The 13,629-nt window shown below is 45.4% G+C and overlaps 1 protein-coding gene across 3 annotated transcripts in view; it reads right to left on the bottom strand.

The window, feature by feature from the left end:
• Positions 1–13,629, bottom strand: part of SLC12A7 (solute carrier family 12 member 7) — a 97,373-nt gene that overhangs the window by 35,676 nt on the left and 48,068 nt on the right. For all 3 annotated transcript variants that reach the window (XM_029053775.2, XM_039910601.1, XM_007669899.3), the window contains exons 6-10: positions 12,316–12,446; positions 5,316–5,557; positions 4,719–4,930; positions 3,784–3,951; positions 278–376 (exon numbers count right to left, since the gene is read on the bottom strand). In XM_029053775.2, coding sequence (XP_028909608.1) covers positions 278–376; positions 3,784–3,951; positions 4,719–4,930; positions 5,316–5,557; positions 12,316–12,446 — 852 coding nt within the window. The remainder of the gene's footprint in view (positions 1–277; positions 377–3,783; positions 3,952–4,718; positions 4,931–5,315; positions 5,558–12,315; positions 12,447–13,629) is intronic.

The following is a 13,629-nucleotide window of genomic DNA, read 5'->3' on the forward strand; positions in this document are numbered from 1 at the left end:
TGCCTCTTCTCCCACTTCCTTCGGCATCACCCGTGCACTTGGATTCACACTCTTTTTCACCCCACCTTGGCGCCATCGTATTTATATTGATGTCTGACCCCCTCTAGATCGTAAGCTCACTGTGGGCAGGGAATGTGTCTACAGACTTTGTTATAGTGTACTCTCCCAAGTACTCTGTGCACAGCACTGTACTAAATGCTCAATAATTATGAACTGATTGACTTACTGAAACTCCAAACTATGCCTGCTGAAAGCAGGTCTGAAAAGTGAAGGATACAGATGAAAGACGTAGTGGCGATCGCCAAAATTGTTCCGGTCGGAATGGACTTCTGAGCATCTCTGAGGTCACCAGATCGGTTGGAGCCTGCCATGATACCTACAGTAAAACGAACATTTGTCAGAATGGAAAACACCATGTTCTCCAGATAATACTAATAATGACAATAGTTGTGGTATTTGTGAAGTTTTTACTATGGGACAGGCAGCGTACTAAGCACTGGGATAGATACAAGTGAATCGGGTTGACACGGTCACTGCCCCACCTGGGGCTCACGGTCTCAATCTCCATTTTACAGATGAGGTAACTGAGGCACAGACCAGTGAAGTGACTTGCCCAAGGTCACACAGCAGACAAGTGGCAGGGCCGGGATTAGAACCCAAGTCCTTCTGGCTCCCAGGTTTGTGTGCTATCCACTAGGCCCTGTTGCTTCTCAGTATCAAATAGAACTCAAATTTTCTGAGGGAAATAACAAAAATATTCATTTTTAGGGACTTTTTCTACTTTAGGAACCAGTGGATTATCCACTTTCTGCAGTGCTGAGATAGTGAAGCTTTAGCAATGTGAGCTATGAGTCTAAGAATTCCATTGCTTTACTTATATCTTACTTTCACGAAAACTACATCATTACTATCTCTGCGTTCGAGTGATCGCCCCATACTAGAGGCCAATCAAATATGCCTGGATCTATCCTTTAAGCTTATTTAGCAGCCTACTGTGTGCCTTACCTTGGGCAAATCACTTCATTCCTCTGTGCCTCAGCTCTCTCATCTATAAAATGGGGATTAAGACTGAGTCCCATGACAGATATGGACTGTTCATAGCCAGATTACCTTGCATCTACCCCAGCGCCTAGAACAGTGCCAGGCACATAGGAAGTGCTTAACAAATGCCACTTTTTTAAAAAAAGAGTCAATTTCCCCTCTAGAATCAGTGTCCCATAATGGGTCAGAAACTATTCTTAGTCTCCTCTGATCTTTGGAATTAATGTCACTTTTAAAACTGAGCACTTCATTTTAGGGCAGCCCCCCTCCACAAAAAAAAAATTACCACCTTTGGGAATGTTTTCAGAAATCCATGAGGGGCATGGACTGTGTCCAACTTGAGTAGCTTTTATCTATCCTAGTGCCTAGTAGAGTGCCTGGCACATAGTGAGTGCTTAACAAATACCATTTAAGGAAAAAATAAATCACTAAAATAAAAACCAGAGCACCTTGTCCTAATCCACATTCTACTCTGTACAGAGTTTGGAATTAAAGATCTCCAACTGCATTTTTCTGAACAACCAGGCTGTTCTTTACCAAATAAGGGAGTGAGCTCTGGGCTTTTGGCAATTTTTTTTAAAAAACACATTGAGAGCACTCAAATATCCCTGACTCTAAGAGAGATACTAACGAGGGTTGCTGCCAGCATGTGGGTATGGTTGAGTAAAATGCAGAAACCATTAACCTGAAGTGGGAGTCATCGGATGGAATTTAGGCAATCCTCAATGGAAAGCTAAAGCGATCCTTCCCAACGACGGCATCTGATACAAAATAAAGGCAGTCTCCAAATATGATCTTTCCATGGAGGAAACATCAACAAATCCAACGAGAAAGTAAAGCGGGGGGGGGGGGGGGGGGGGGGTGGAAGGGGAAATCTAAAAACTTCAATTGCCATATTATCTGCTACCTGATCCTCCCCCCGTTTCACCTATCCATGTTTATTGAAAACAGCGTACAGTGGGTCATGAAACTGCTCTAGTTATCTGGTGGAAAAAAAACAAACTCAATCCCGTGCCCGAGGAAGTTGGAAGTAGTTGAAACGTAATCGCTTTAATCGGAGGAATCAACGCATCAAATTCAAGTCAGCCTCAGCCAGTAAGAGGCAAGAGTTTTGCAATCCTCCAGGTCATCCATCTAGAAATAGCAATGATTTGGAGAAGGGATGTGGTACGGAAGGAGGGGAGGGTTAGGAGATCTTGTGTACGGACCTATCGGAAAGAAAAGTCACCGCATTATTCATTGACTACCTGAGGAGCGAAGACCACTGAATGGACGACTCAACTCCAAGCAATCGTTTCTCGTTGTGGGCAGGGAATGTGTCTGGTTATTTTTATCTTATATTCTCCCAAGTGCTTGGTACAGTGCTCTGCACACAGTAAGCGCTCAATAAATGCAATTGATTGACTGAATGAAAAAGGTTATGCGCCAAAGACAGTGAAAATGATTGCAGCAGTAGGAATAGAATTTATTAAGTGATGGCGGTGTGCAGAGCACTGTGTGTAGAGCACTGAAAGAGACTCCAAAGGAGCAGCCAGAGAGATGAGAGGAAGCCTGGACACATCTCACACTCCTCAGGTGTAGGTCAGTTAGGCAGAGCCACACCCAAAGGTGACCTCTTCAGCAGGGCTTGTGGGAAGAAATCCCTGAAGACGAGCAAGACTGGACACCTGCCCAATGCTCCTCGTAGCGTAGTCACCCTCTGAGTCCCCTAGAGCTACGGTCAAGTCTCGATCTCTGAGACGCTGCATTTGGGCACTGGGAATGTTGCTTTTATAAGAAGCCTAAGTTTGGATCTGTGCAGAAGAGGTGGCATTTATGTCACTCAGTGTCTGAAAAGCCTCAGCTGAGATGTTCTATCCGCAAGGAGTTTCGGAATACATTCTGCATTTGTGTTCTCACATTACAGAACAGGAAAATGTGCTTTTTACAGATCTTAATGGAAAAACTATTTATTTCCTCTCTAATGCCTTGAAAAATGATGAAGGCTGATCAGATACACCCAACCACTGGCTCTGTTGTTCAATTTTACTGCACACTGGGAACATTTTCAACCACTTTAGCTTGAAATCTTTGAGACATCAAACTCTTCTTGCCTGCCTCACGAAAAATGATTGCAAGGAAAATGAATTTGAGACCCTTTTCCTAGTCACTTCCAAATGATCCTTCTGGCAAATAACCTCAGGAATCATAACGTGGGTAAATCACCATTGGACTGCAAGCTCGTTGTGGGCAGGGAACGTGCCTACCAACTCTGTTGCACTGTAATTCTCCCAAGTGCTTAGAACAGTGCTCTGTGCACAGTAAGCATTCAATAAACACCACTGATGAGGAGGAGACTGGCCCCTTATTTTTGTGAATCTCTTCATTCTTCAACAATCAACAATCTTCAACATTCTTCAACATGAGAAGCAGCATGGCACAGTGGATAGAGTACAGGTCTTGGAGTCAGAAGTTCAAGGGTTCTAATCCCGGCACTACCACTTGTCTGCTGGGTGACCTTGGGCACGTCACTTCACTTCTCTGGGCCTCATTTACCTCATCTGCAAAATGGGGATTGAGACCGCGAGCCCCACGTGGGACGTGGACTGTGTCCAACCTGATTTGTTTGTATCCGTCCCAGCGCTTAGTACAGTGCCTAGCCCAAAGTAAACACTTAACAAATGCCATAATTAATTAACAAGCAGATGTAGAGTCTTCGCTCTCCCTCAAAGCACCCGGTTATTTTCCCATTCAAAATCTTACCTGTTACAGATGGGAAATAGATTCCCACGAGCATGGTGAAGTAGGTCATGATGTCTGTCAGCACATAAGGGAGACCGCTTGCCTGGACTTCCTCAGACCCGGAGACTGAAGGCAAATCTTGCCTTTCTACAAATGATCCCTTGTCTAAATAAGTACTCCATAAGTTATCTGTTGGGAAATTTCAACAAGATCAGTGCCAGTCAAAACACTACTGACCGAGACGCATTGAGAAGCCTGGGGCCTAGTGGAGAGCGCATGAGCCTAAGAGTCAAAAGGACCTGAGTTCTAATCCCGGCTCTGCCACGTGTCCTAGTTACCTCATCTGGAAAATGGGGGCTAAGACTCTGAACCCCAACTGGGACAGGGACTGTGTCTGTCCTGATTCCCTTGTACCTACCCCAGTGCTAAGAACAGTATTTATTTAATCATTCATTCACCCAATCGTATTTATTGAGCATATTTAGTGTGCTGAGCACTGTACTAAGTGCTTGGGAGAATACAATATAATAATAATCAGACAAGTTCCCTGCCCACAAACCTACAGTCTAGAGGGGTAGACAGACATTAACATTAATAAATTACAGATATGTACTTAAGTGCTGTGGGGCTGGGACGGGGCAACTGAATGAAGGGAGCAAGTCAGGGTGACACAGAGGGAGAGGAAAAAGAGGGTTTACTTAAATACCATCATTATTATTATTATTACTGAGTGCAGAACACACTTGGAAGCATAAACAAGTAGAAGCCCCAGTCCCTGCCTTCATGTTATTAACAACAGTGCCTTTTCATTCCTGGAATGCAGTGCTTTTAGTATAATACTCTGCACAGAATAAGCGCTCAATAAATACCACTGATTCAGTGACTGGATTCAAATACCTTATTTATCGTCGCATGCACACCCACACGCACTTCGAGTGTTTTGTTTTTCAACTCACCTAGTATGACGCCACTGGCAATCCCTGGAATTGCCCGAATTTGGGTTAAGTTATTTGAGGTGAAGTATTCATCGCAGGTGGCAGTGGGCAAGGAGCTGTTACAGAACAAGTTCCAGAGAGGTGTCGTCACCGTTCTATTGTCTTTGGTGAAATATTTCACACAGTCGCTGAAGCTACGCTTTGATAGAGTGCGGTTCCCAAGGAGACAGATTCTGATGAAAAGAAACAACCACACAACCTCTCAGCTCCTGTGCACTTTGCTCAGGTGAACAGATACCATGCTTTTCTGGCCCAGTTTCATTTATCATGTTACAAAAAAAAAATGTATGTATTTTGGGTGCTTTGAAATGGGACAAATTTGGCCAAGATTCAGTAAGTGTCCTGATTTATAGGGAATTCATAAGATCATTTGCTCAGTTTCTTTGTGATTAAAAAAAACAGGGACCGAATCCAGCCCAATTAACTTGAATTTACACCAGCCTTAGAACGGTGTTCGGTACATACTAAGCACTTAACAGATACCCTAAATAGAAAAACTTTAAGACTAGGATTGATTCAACACTCTGAAATGCCACATAAACGAGAGGAGGGTCTTACTGGATGTCCGGAGGGTCAAAAGCCGACTTGATGACACCAGCATAGATGGCCAGGATGGACAGAATCACGCAGGCAAGGAAAACCAGCGCGAGCTTGTTGACATATTTGACCCCAACAAAAACCACGGTGGCCATAAGAGCGATGGCACACGTCCCGTACACTCTCATGTTGTTCAACATGGCTTCGCTCTCTCCGCTGACATCAGTCGATTTAAATATAGCGGCGTTCGGAGAGATGTAGGTCTGAAAAAGGAAAGCACATCAGACGAGGTCCGTTTTTCCTCTAGAATAACATGGGGATGCTCCTTTGAGTCCAAGACCGCCATATAGGATGCTTAAAATGATAGCCTATGAGGGTAAATCTGATTCTTCAGCTGTCAAATGCTAGCAGACTGAGTTTTTTTTCTAAAGCAACATCAAGATAGCATGATAAAGCATGTGGCTGTATTTTTACCCCAAGCATTTTATGAGTAACATGCTTTAAAATGATCAATTGTGAAAAGTTTCTATTTAGCCTAATTTTTCAGGGAGTTTCTAAAAGTTGATAATATTGCAGCATTTAATAGAATTGCTAAGTCTGCCAGCAAAGCACCATCATCTTCCCCCCCACATTGCCTAGTGGCCTAAATGTAGCTCACTGGTCTGAATTCATCAATATTGAAGCAGTGTGGCCTAGTGGAAAGAGCACAGGCCTGGGAGTCAGGGGAACTGAATTCTTATCCCAGTTCCGCCACTTGTCTGTTTTGTGACTTTGGACAAGTCACTTCGCTCCTCTGTGCCTCAGTAACCTGGACAGGAAAATGGGGATTTCAGTAACCTGGACAGGAAAATGGGGATTAAAACTGTGACCGACCTGATGATCCTGCATCTACTCCAATGCTTAGTATAAGTGCTTGGCCCACAGTAAGTGCTTAAAATGCAGCTCCCAAATTATCAATCATTAGCCACTTTTTTTAAGCTTGTCCAGCCCCTGGACTCTGATAACAGACTTTGATATAATGATCGGTTAACTCATGATCGTCCAAACTGATTAACTTATATCTACCTCAGCACTTAGGACAGTGCCTGGCACGCGGTAAGCACTTAACAAATGCCGTTATTTTTTGGTTACTATTAATATTAAATCACATCTGCAGGGGTCCAGGACCCCCATACGCCACACCCATCTCCCCCTCCCCAAGCACTGCCTAAAGGCTGACAGCTCCAGAGATTCATTCTGCTGGGAATGTGTCTATTGTACTGTAATAATAATAATGTTGGTATTTGTTAAGCGCTTACTATGTGCAGAGCACTGTTCTAAAGCGCTGGAGTAGATACAAGGTAATCAGGTTGTCCCACCTGAGGCTCACAGTTAACCCCCATTTTACAGATGAGGTAACTGAGGCACAGAGAAGTTGTGACTTGCCCACAGTCACACAGCTGACGAGTGGCAGAGCAGGGAGTCGAACCCATGACCTCTGACTCCAAAGCCCGTGCTCTTTCCACTGAGCCACGCTGCTTCTCGCCCAAGCACTTAGTACAGTGCCATGCCCGCAATAAGCGTTCAGTAAATATGACTGAATGAAATAAGACTGAATGAATTCATCTTTGTCTCTCTGCGTTTTGCAGAGATTTGTCGGGTGGGACCGTCCACTCTTGAATACAATAGACATGTAAGAGTTGGAACCCGCTGACAAGCTGCAGGGGTCAGCAATGTCCGGCCCCTCCTTGACCGCCGAGGCAGGAAGATCTTTCTCTTCCTCCTAGCAGGCCCCTGGGGCAGTGACAACGGATGGTATCCCATACTAAGAATACACTCCTCGCTAGTAGGGGTCAGACAGAGGCTAGGAGGCTTTAAGATGACAGAAGTTTTGCCAAGACGCCAGCCAGAGAGAAACAAATTGTCCTTGTGGCTCAACTCTCCTCCATCTCTGGAGGGAAGAGAAGCTGAGTGCTAAAAGGAAGGAGGGAGGAACCGAGGCAGAGAAGGCAAGAGGGGAAGAGTGGAAGGAAGGGAGAGATGGGGGAAGGGAGGGGATAATTTCCTTATGAACTAATGCAGGGAAAGGGCCTGGGCGGTGCATAATCACCTTAAGTGTCACGTGGCCAAAGACAATCAATCATATTTATTGAGCGCTTACTGTGTGCAAACACTGGGAAGAATGCAATTGAATAGAGTTGGTAGACACTTTCCCTGTCCTCAGAGAGCTTACAGTCTAGAAGGGGAGAAAGACATTAATCAGGTCCCCTTTGGGTATTAGGTTTTCACCCCACCCTCAACCCCATAACACTTATGTTCATGTCCATACATCAGGTCGGTCTCCCCCTCTAAACTGTAATCTCATTGTGGGGAGGGAAACTGTCCACCAACTCTGTTGTACTATGCTTTCCCAAGCGCTTGGTACAGTGGTCTGCACACAGTAAGTGCTCAATAAACACCACCGATGGATAGGGGTACAGGGAACTAAAACGGTTAAACCCTGGAATACTGCAGCTGGCTTTATCCAAAGGAAGAGGGATGTAAGCTCCTTTAAGGCCCAATGCCAAGCTCTGGAGCTGCTCCAAGTTCTCCTGGCTGCAGAAAGGGTAGCCAGCTGATGGGAGGGAGCGGCTGAGGCTGGGAAAAGCGGGTGGACAAACTTTAGGAGAATGGGACGGGGACCTAGGTTCACCCTAGGTATCTCGTTTGCGAAGACACCGTGATTTTACGTGTGCTCTGAATCGCCCCGGTCAGATCGAAGGGTCGGAGGAGGCTGAAATGTAATTCGCTCTAAGCCGTCCGTGACCTAGCAAAGCTCCAGCTCAAACGCACTAGGGCTTTATCCATTTTCTAGTAATCTGCATGACAGCAACACTGACATTTGATTTATTTCAGACCCATTAAGCTGTCCATGCTAGGGGCTCTGTGCCTGGGAATCCAAGGATGGGGATGAAGCGGGGAGGAGGGAAGGAGTTTCATCTTAGATTACAGAAGCAGCGGGCCTAATGGAGAGAGCGCGGGCGTGGGAGTCAGAAGGACCTGGATTCTAATCCCGGCTCTGCCACTTGCCAGCTGTGAGCTTGGGCAAGTTGCATCGCTTTTCTGGGCCTCCGTTACCTCATCTGTATAATGAGGGTGAAGGCTGTGAATCTCATGTGGGACATGGATTATGTCCAACCTGATCAGCTTGTATCCACCCCAGCACTTAATACAGTGCGTAGCACATATTAAGCCCTTAATGAATACTGTAGTAAAAAAAAAAAAAAAGATAACAAGATCACCAAAACCCAACAAGCTGATATCACGCTACAGTCACTGGTTTGAAGTCAACAAGAGAAAACAATTCATCACCCTTATGGTGGTAACTCAGAGTGACTTGTTCCTTCAGGCAAGTACAGAGGCTAAAAATATTAGCCCAAGCCCAAGAGGGATTCCTCCCCCTCTATATACACCAGACCCCACACTCCCAACCTTCAAAGCCTTATTAAAGTCACACCTCCTCCAAGATGCCTTCCGAGTTTAATCCCTCATTTTCCTGCCCCCCCCCCCCCCCCGCATCGCCTAGACGCTTGGATCTGTCACTTTTGGGTATTTGGAATTTGCCCCCCAGCACATATCTATAAATTACATATTATAAATGGTTTATTAATATTAACATATACCTCTTCTTTTAGACTGCAAGGTTACTGTGGGAGGGGAACTTGTCTACTAACTCTGTAGTACTGTACTCTCCCAAGCGCTTAGTACAGTGCTCTGCATATGGTAAGTGTTTAGTAAATACCATTGATTGATGGGTTGGGTTAATGGAGGTAAGTTAGGGATGTTGAATGGACCAACACAAGTCATGTAAGGGCAAATAATGACAAACAGTGTGGTCTAGAGGAAAGAGTACAGGCCTCGGAGTTAGAGGACTTGGGTTTTAATCCCAGCTCTGCCACTTGTCTCCTGCTTCATCTTGGGCAGGTCACTTCCCTGTGCCTCAGTTACCTCACCTCTGCAAAGGGGATTAAGACTATGAGTCTCATTCAGGACAGGGACTATGTCCAACCTGACAACCTTGAATCAACCCCAACACTTAGTAGAGTGCCCAGCATATAATAAGTGCTTGACAAATATCTTAAAAAAAAACACTGTACAGGTACTGAATCCCATTTTGCAGGTGAGGGAACTGAGGCACTGAGGAAATGAAGTGACTTGCTCATGGTCACACATCTCGGTCCACGCTTCATTTTTAGAAATTTTCCCTCTGGATAGATTCTAGTGACTGGAAAGTCAGTCGATCATATTTACTAGCACTTACTGTGTGCACAGCACTGTACTGAGCACCTGGGAGACTACAATATAACAATATAACAGACATTCCCTGACCAAAATGAGCAAATAGTCTACAGCCTGAACGCAACGTGACAGCTCAGGTTCCCCTCGGGTTTCAGTGTGAACATGCCTGTCCTTCAGAGCCAGAGGCAGGTCAAATTCTGCCAGTGTCAACCCGACTTCTCTTCCGAAGCAGGTAGATGGTGCTCTGCTCCTGATTTTCCCTGAAAAGCACAATCCCTCTTCCTAAGGGATGGAAAACTAGGCCCCATGGATCCTAGGGCTTGACACTGCAAAGAAAAGGGAGGCGAGCCCGACTTTCTCAGGCAGAGGTGGTTTAGTTTCCAATAAAACCGAGGAGAACACAGGCAAAATTGGCTTTGACTCGCTGGGCTTCGGGAAACGTCCAAATCTGTCCAATCGTACAAGCTTGGTATGGATTATCCAACCGAGCTTCGGGTCAGAGATAACCGGGGGCAGACTGTCAGCTTTTTACTGGAATCAGCAGAAGGGCAGCAGGAGGAATACACAAGAGGGAGGGAGAAGGAGCTTATCAGCAGCTGCACATCAGGGTTATATTTAGTTGGAATAATTAATGAACTCGGTCTGATTCGCTGGCAACCGCCTTCCGAACAGTTTCAAGAACTGCATCGCCAAGCTCCGAACACCAGGTTCAGATTTCGGAGGCTGGGTCGCTAAGTGAATTCGCGGCTATTTTAGAAAGCGCGCACACAGCGCTTTAACGCATCTTTTGGTTTTCCCTTGGTCGGCGAAGGGTAGAGGTCAGGCCGGGCCCACTTCCAGCCTCTAATCCAGGTCCGTTCAGGCCTCCTCAGGGCAGGAAGGATGTCCGTTGTGGTACCAGTAATCAATCAATCAGTGTTATTTATCGAGCACTTACTCTGCGCAGAGCACCGTGTGCTTCCAATTTTCTCTAGTGAATAAACGGGGTTTTTAATGAAGGAGTAAAGGGGACAGTGCTCGAGGGGTGGATGGAGAGAGGGTGGCTTGGAGATTGAAAACACGCTCACGGTGATCTTCCAGCATCTTTTTTCCTGGATTAGGAATACCTTGGGTCAAATGTGACTACTTTAGTGGGGCAAATTTCCAAATTTGATTCCACTAACTCCCATCCAAATGGCAAAGAGGTCACCCGCAGGGCAATTATCAGAGACCCAGACACTGAGAAAGCAGAAGCTAGACGATCCTTTACACTCCTAGACAGGACCAGCTTTATTTTTTCGCCCTTGCATTTGGATTAGCACCATTTATTCAACCTAGCTTCAGCCCTTAATGAATACCATAAAAAATAAATCAAAGTCCCTTCAAAAGCTACTTCAGCACTTCTTTGCCACCTAAGTATTCTCACACAGCCTCTCTGTCCTTTCCACGTCAAGCAGAGGTAGAATGAGAGAAGCAGCGTGGCTTAGTGGAAAGAGCACAGGCCTGCGATTCAGAAAGACATCAAGTCTAACCCCAGGTTCGCCACTCGTCTGCTGTGGGATCTTGAGCAAGTCACTTCACTTCTCTGTGACTCAGTTACCTCATCTGTAAAATGGGGATTAAGAAGGTGAGCCTCACAAGGGACAACCTGATCACCTTGTATCTACCCCACCACTTAGAACAGTGCTCGGCAGATAGTAAGCGCTTAATAAATACCATTATTATTATTAACACTGGGCTGGAAATAATAATAATTATAATAATTACGGTATTTAAGTGCCTACTTTGTGCCAGGCACTGTACTAAGCGCTGGACGCTGGATTGCTCACCGTCTGCTGTTTCTGGGGGTTTGAGGATGAAAGTTGACCCGTCTAGTATAGATCCCCAGGAAGAGGCATGGATCTGCTTTAACCTAGATTCCAGGAATATGGAGCCCATGGTTGCCTGAAGTCTCAACAGGTGGCAAACCCATTTCCTCTTCACCCCCATCATTGCCTAAATTTTACCTGGAGCAGAGCAGAGCATCTGTCTTTTTCTTCCACTCCCTTCTGTGTCCCCTTGACTTGCTGCCTTTATTTATCCCCCCTCAGCACTTATGTCCATATCTGTAGTTTATTTATACTAGTCTCTGTCTCCCTCTCTAGACAGTAAGCTCCTTGTGGGCAGAGTATGTGTCCATTATTTGTTCTATTGTACTCTCTCTTTAGGTACAGAGCTCTTCACACAATAAGCACTCAGTGAATACAACTGTGACTGATTGAAAATTGTTCAGTTGAATTGAACTGAACTGAATTGAATTCAATTGAACTGTTCAAATAGCCTGAGGGCTGGGGTTTATAGCTCTCAGAAGGGACCTTGGTTGAGTCAAGGGTGTATGCTGGGTGTCTCTCTAGACTGTAAGCTTGTTAAGGGCAGGGAATGTGTCTGTTATACTGTTACTGTACTCTCCCAAGTGCTTAGTACAGTGCCTTGCACACAGTAAGCACTCAATAAATACAACTGATTGATTGATCGGCAGCCTCACTGCTTTCTGGAAACTGCCGTTCCCCCTAACTAGAGGAGGCCTGAGGTGGATGTCACGCAAGCCAGCCCCTCTAGAGCCCCCAGCAGAATTTCTTGTGTTTTATACTTGGATCCTGTTAAGCTGAAACTTAGGAAACCATTCCATCATCCTTATCTTAGTTTTAAGAGCATCCTTCAAACCACTGATTCCGGTTTGAAAGAGCCTGAGGAGGAAATAGAGGCTTCCTTCATGTCAAAAGGGAAAATCATGAAAGAAACTTACCAACAGGATCTCTATGGTCCCCAGGATGTACATGGCCCCCGCAAAGGTCGTGCCGAGGTAGAAACAGAGCCCCACGGCTCCTCCAAACTCCGGACCCAGAGACCTGGAGATCATGTAGTAGGAGCCCCCGGCTGTAGAAATTAAAGACGGTCAAGTCAGATGCTCAAGTCAGCCTTTCTGGATCTTACAAAAGAGATCGGCTAAGCCCGCTCTTGCTAAGGAGGTATGGCCAAGGCACAGAAGCGGCCTGGCCTAGTGGAGTCAGAAGGACCTGGGGTCAAATCCCAGCTCCGCCACTTGTCTGTTTTGCGGCCTTAGAAAAGTCACTTCACTTCTCTGTGCCTCAGTTACCTCATCTGTTAAAGGGGGATTAAGACTGTGAGCCCCATGTGGGACAGGGACTGTGTCCAGACTGATTACCTTCTATCTATTCCAGCATTTAGAACAATCAATGGTACATAGTAAGCGCTTAACAAATACCACGATTATTATTATTATCCGGGAAGGGGGGGGGGGGGGGGCGGGACATGATGTCCAAGGATATCCCACTGTCTCAAGAGCCACTGTGCAGTTTTAAAGAAAACTGTGAGGTTGTAAAGAAAAATTCCAGTGCCTTACATGGGACAGAGGGGGCATTTGTTTGCATCAAGAGCTCGGTCTACAAACTGCAGTAGTAAAACACATGAGTTTCAGATGTTTTTAAATGAAAATTCCTATATTTTTTTGAGTGGGTTTCCACCAGTGTGTGTGCCTGTATGGCACTAAGTTTTGACTTAACTTTCTTCTAAGTTTCTACACTGTAAATTCATTGTGGGCAGGGAATGTGTCTGTTATATTGTTTCATTGGGCTCTCCCAAAGGCTTAGTACAGTGCTCTGCACACAGTAAGCATGATCCACATGTGGGACACGAACTGTATCCAACCCCATTTTCTTGTATCCACCCTAGCGCTTAGTACAGTGCCTGGCATAGAGTAAGCACATAAATACCACAATTTTTATTATTGCTATTACATATGATTGAGTGACTGGTGTCTGGTCTAGTGGCAAGAGCCCAAGCTTGGGAGCCAGAGGTTGTGGGTTCTAATCCCAGCTCCGTCACTTGTCCGCTGTTTGACCTTGGGCAAGCCACTTATCTTCTCTGGGCCTCAGTTACCTCATCTGTAAAATGGGGATTGAGACTGTGAGCCCCATGTGGGACAACCTGATTACCTTGTATCTCCCCCAGCGCTTAGAAAAGTGCTTGGCAAATAGTAAGCGCTTAACAAATACCATTATTATTATTATTATTATTATTATTATTATTATTGTTTAAG

Source organism: Ornithorhynchus anatinus, chromosome X3 (assembly GCF_004115215.2).
Source record: "Ornithorhynchus anatinus isolate Pmale09 chromosome X3, mOrnAna1.pri.v4, whole genome shotgun sequence".
Classification (NCBI taxonomy): Eukaryota; Metazoa; Chordata; class Mammalia; order Monotremata; family Ornithorhynchidae; genus Ornithorhynchus; species Ornithorhynchus anatinus.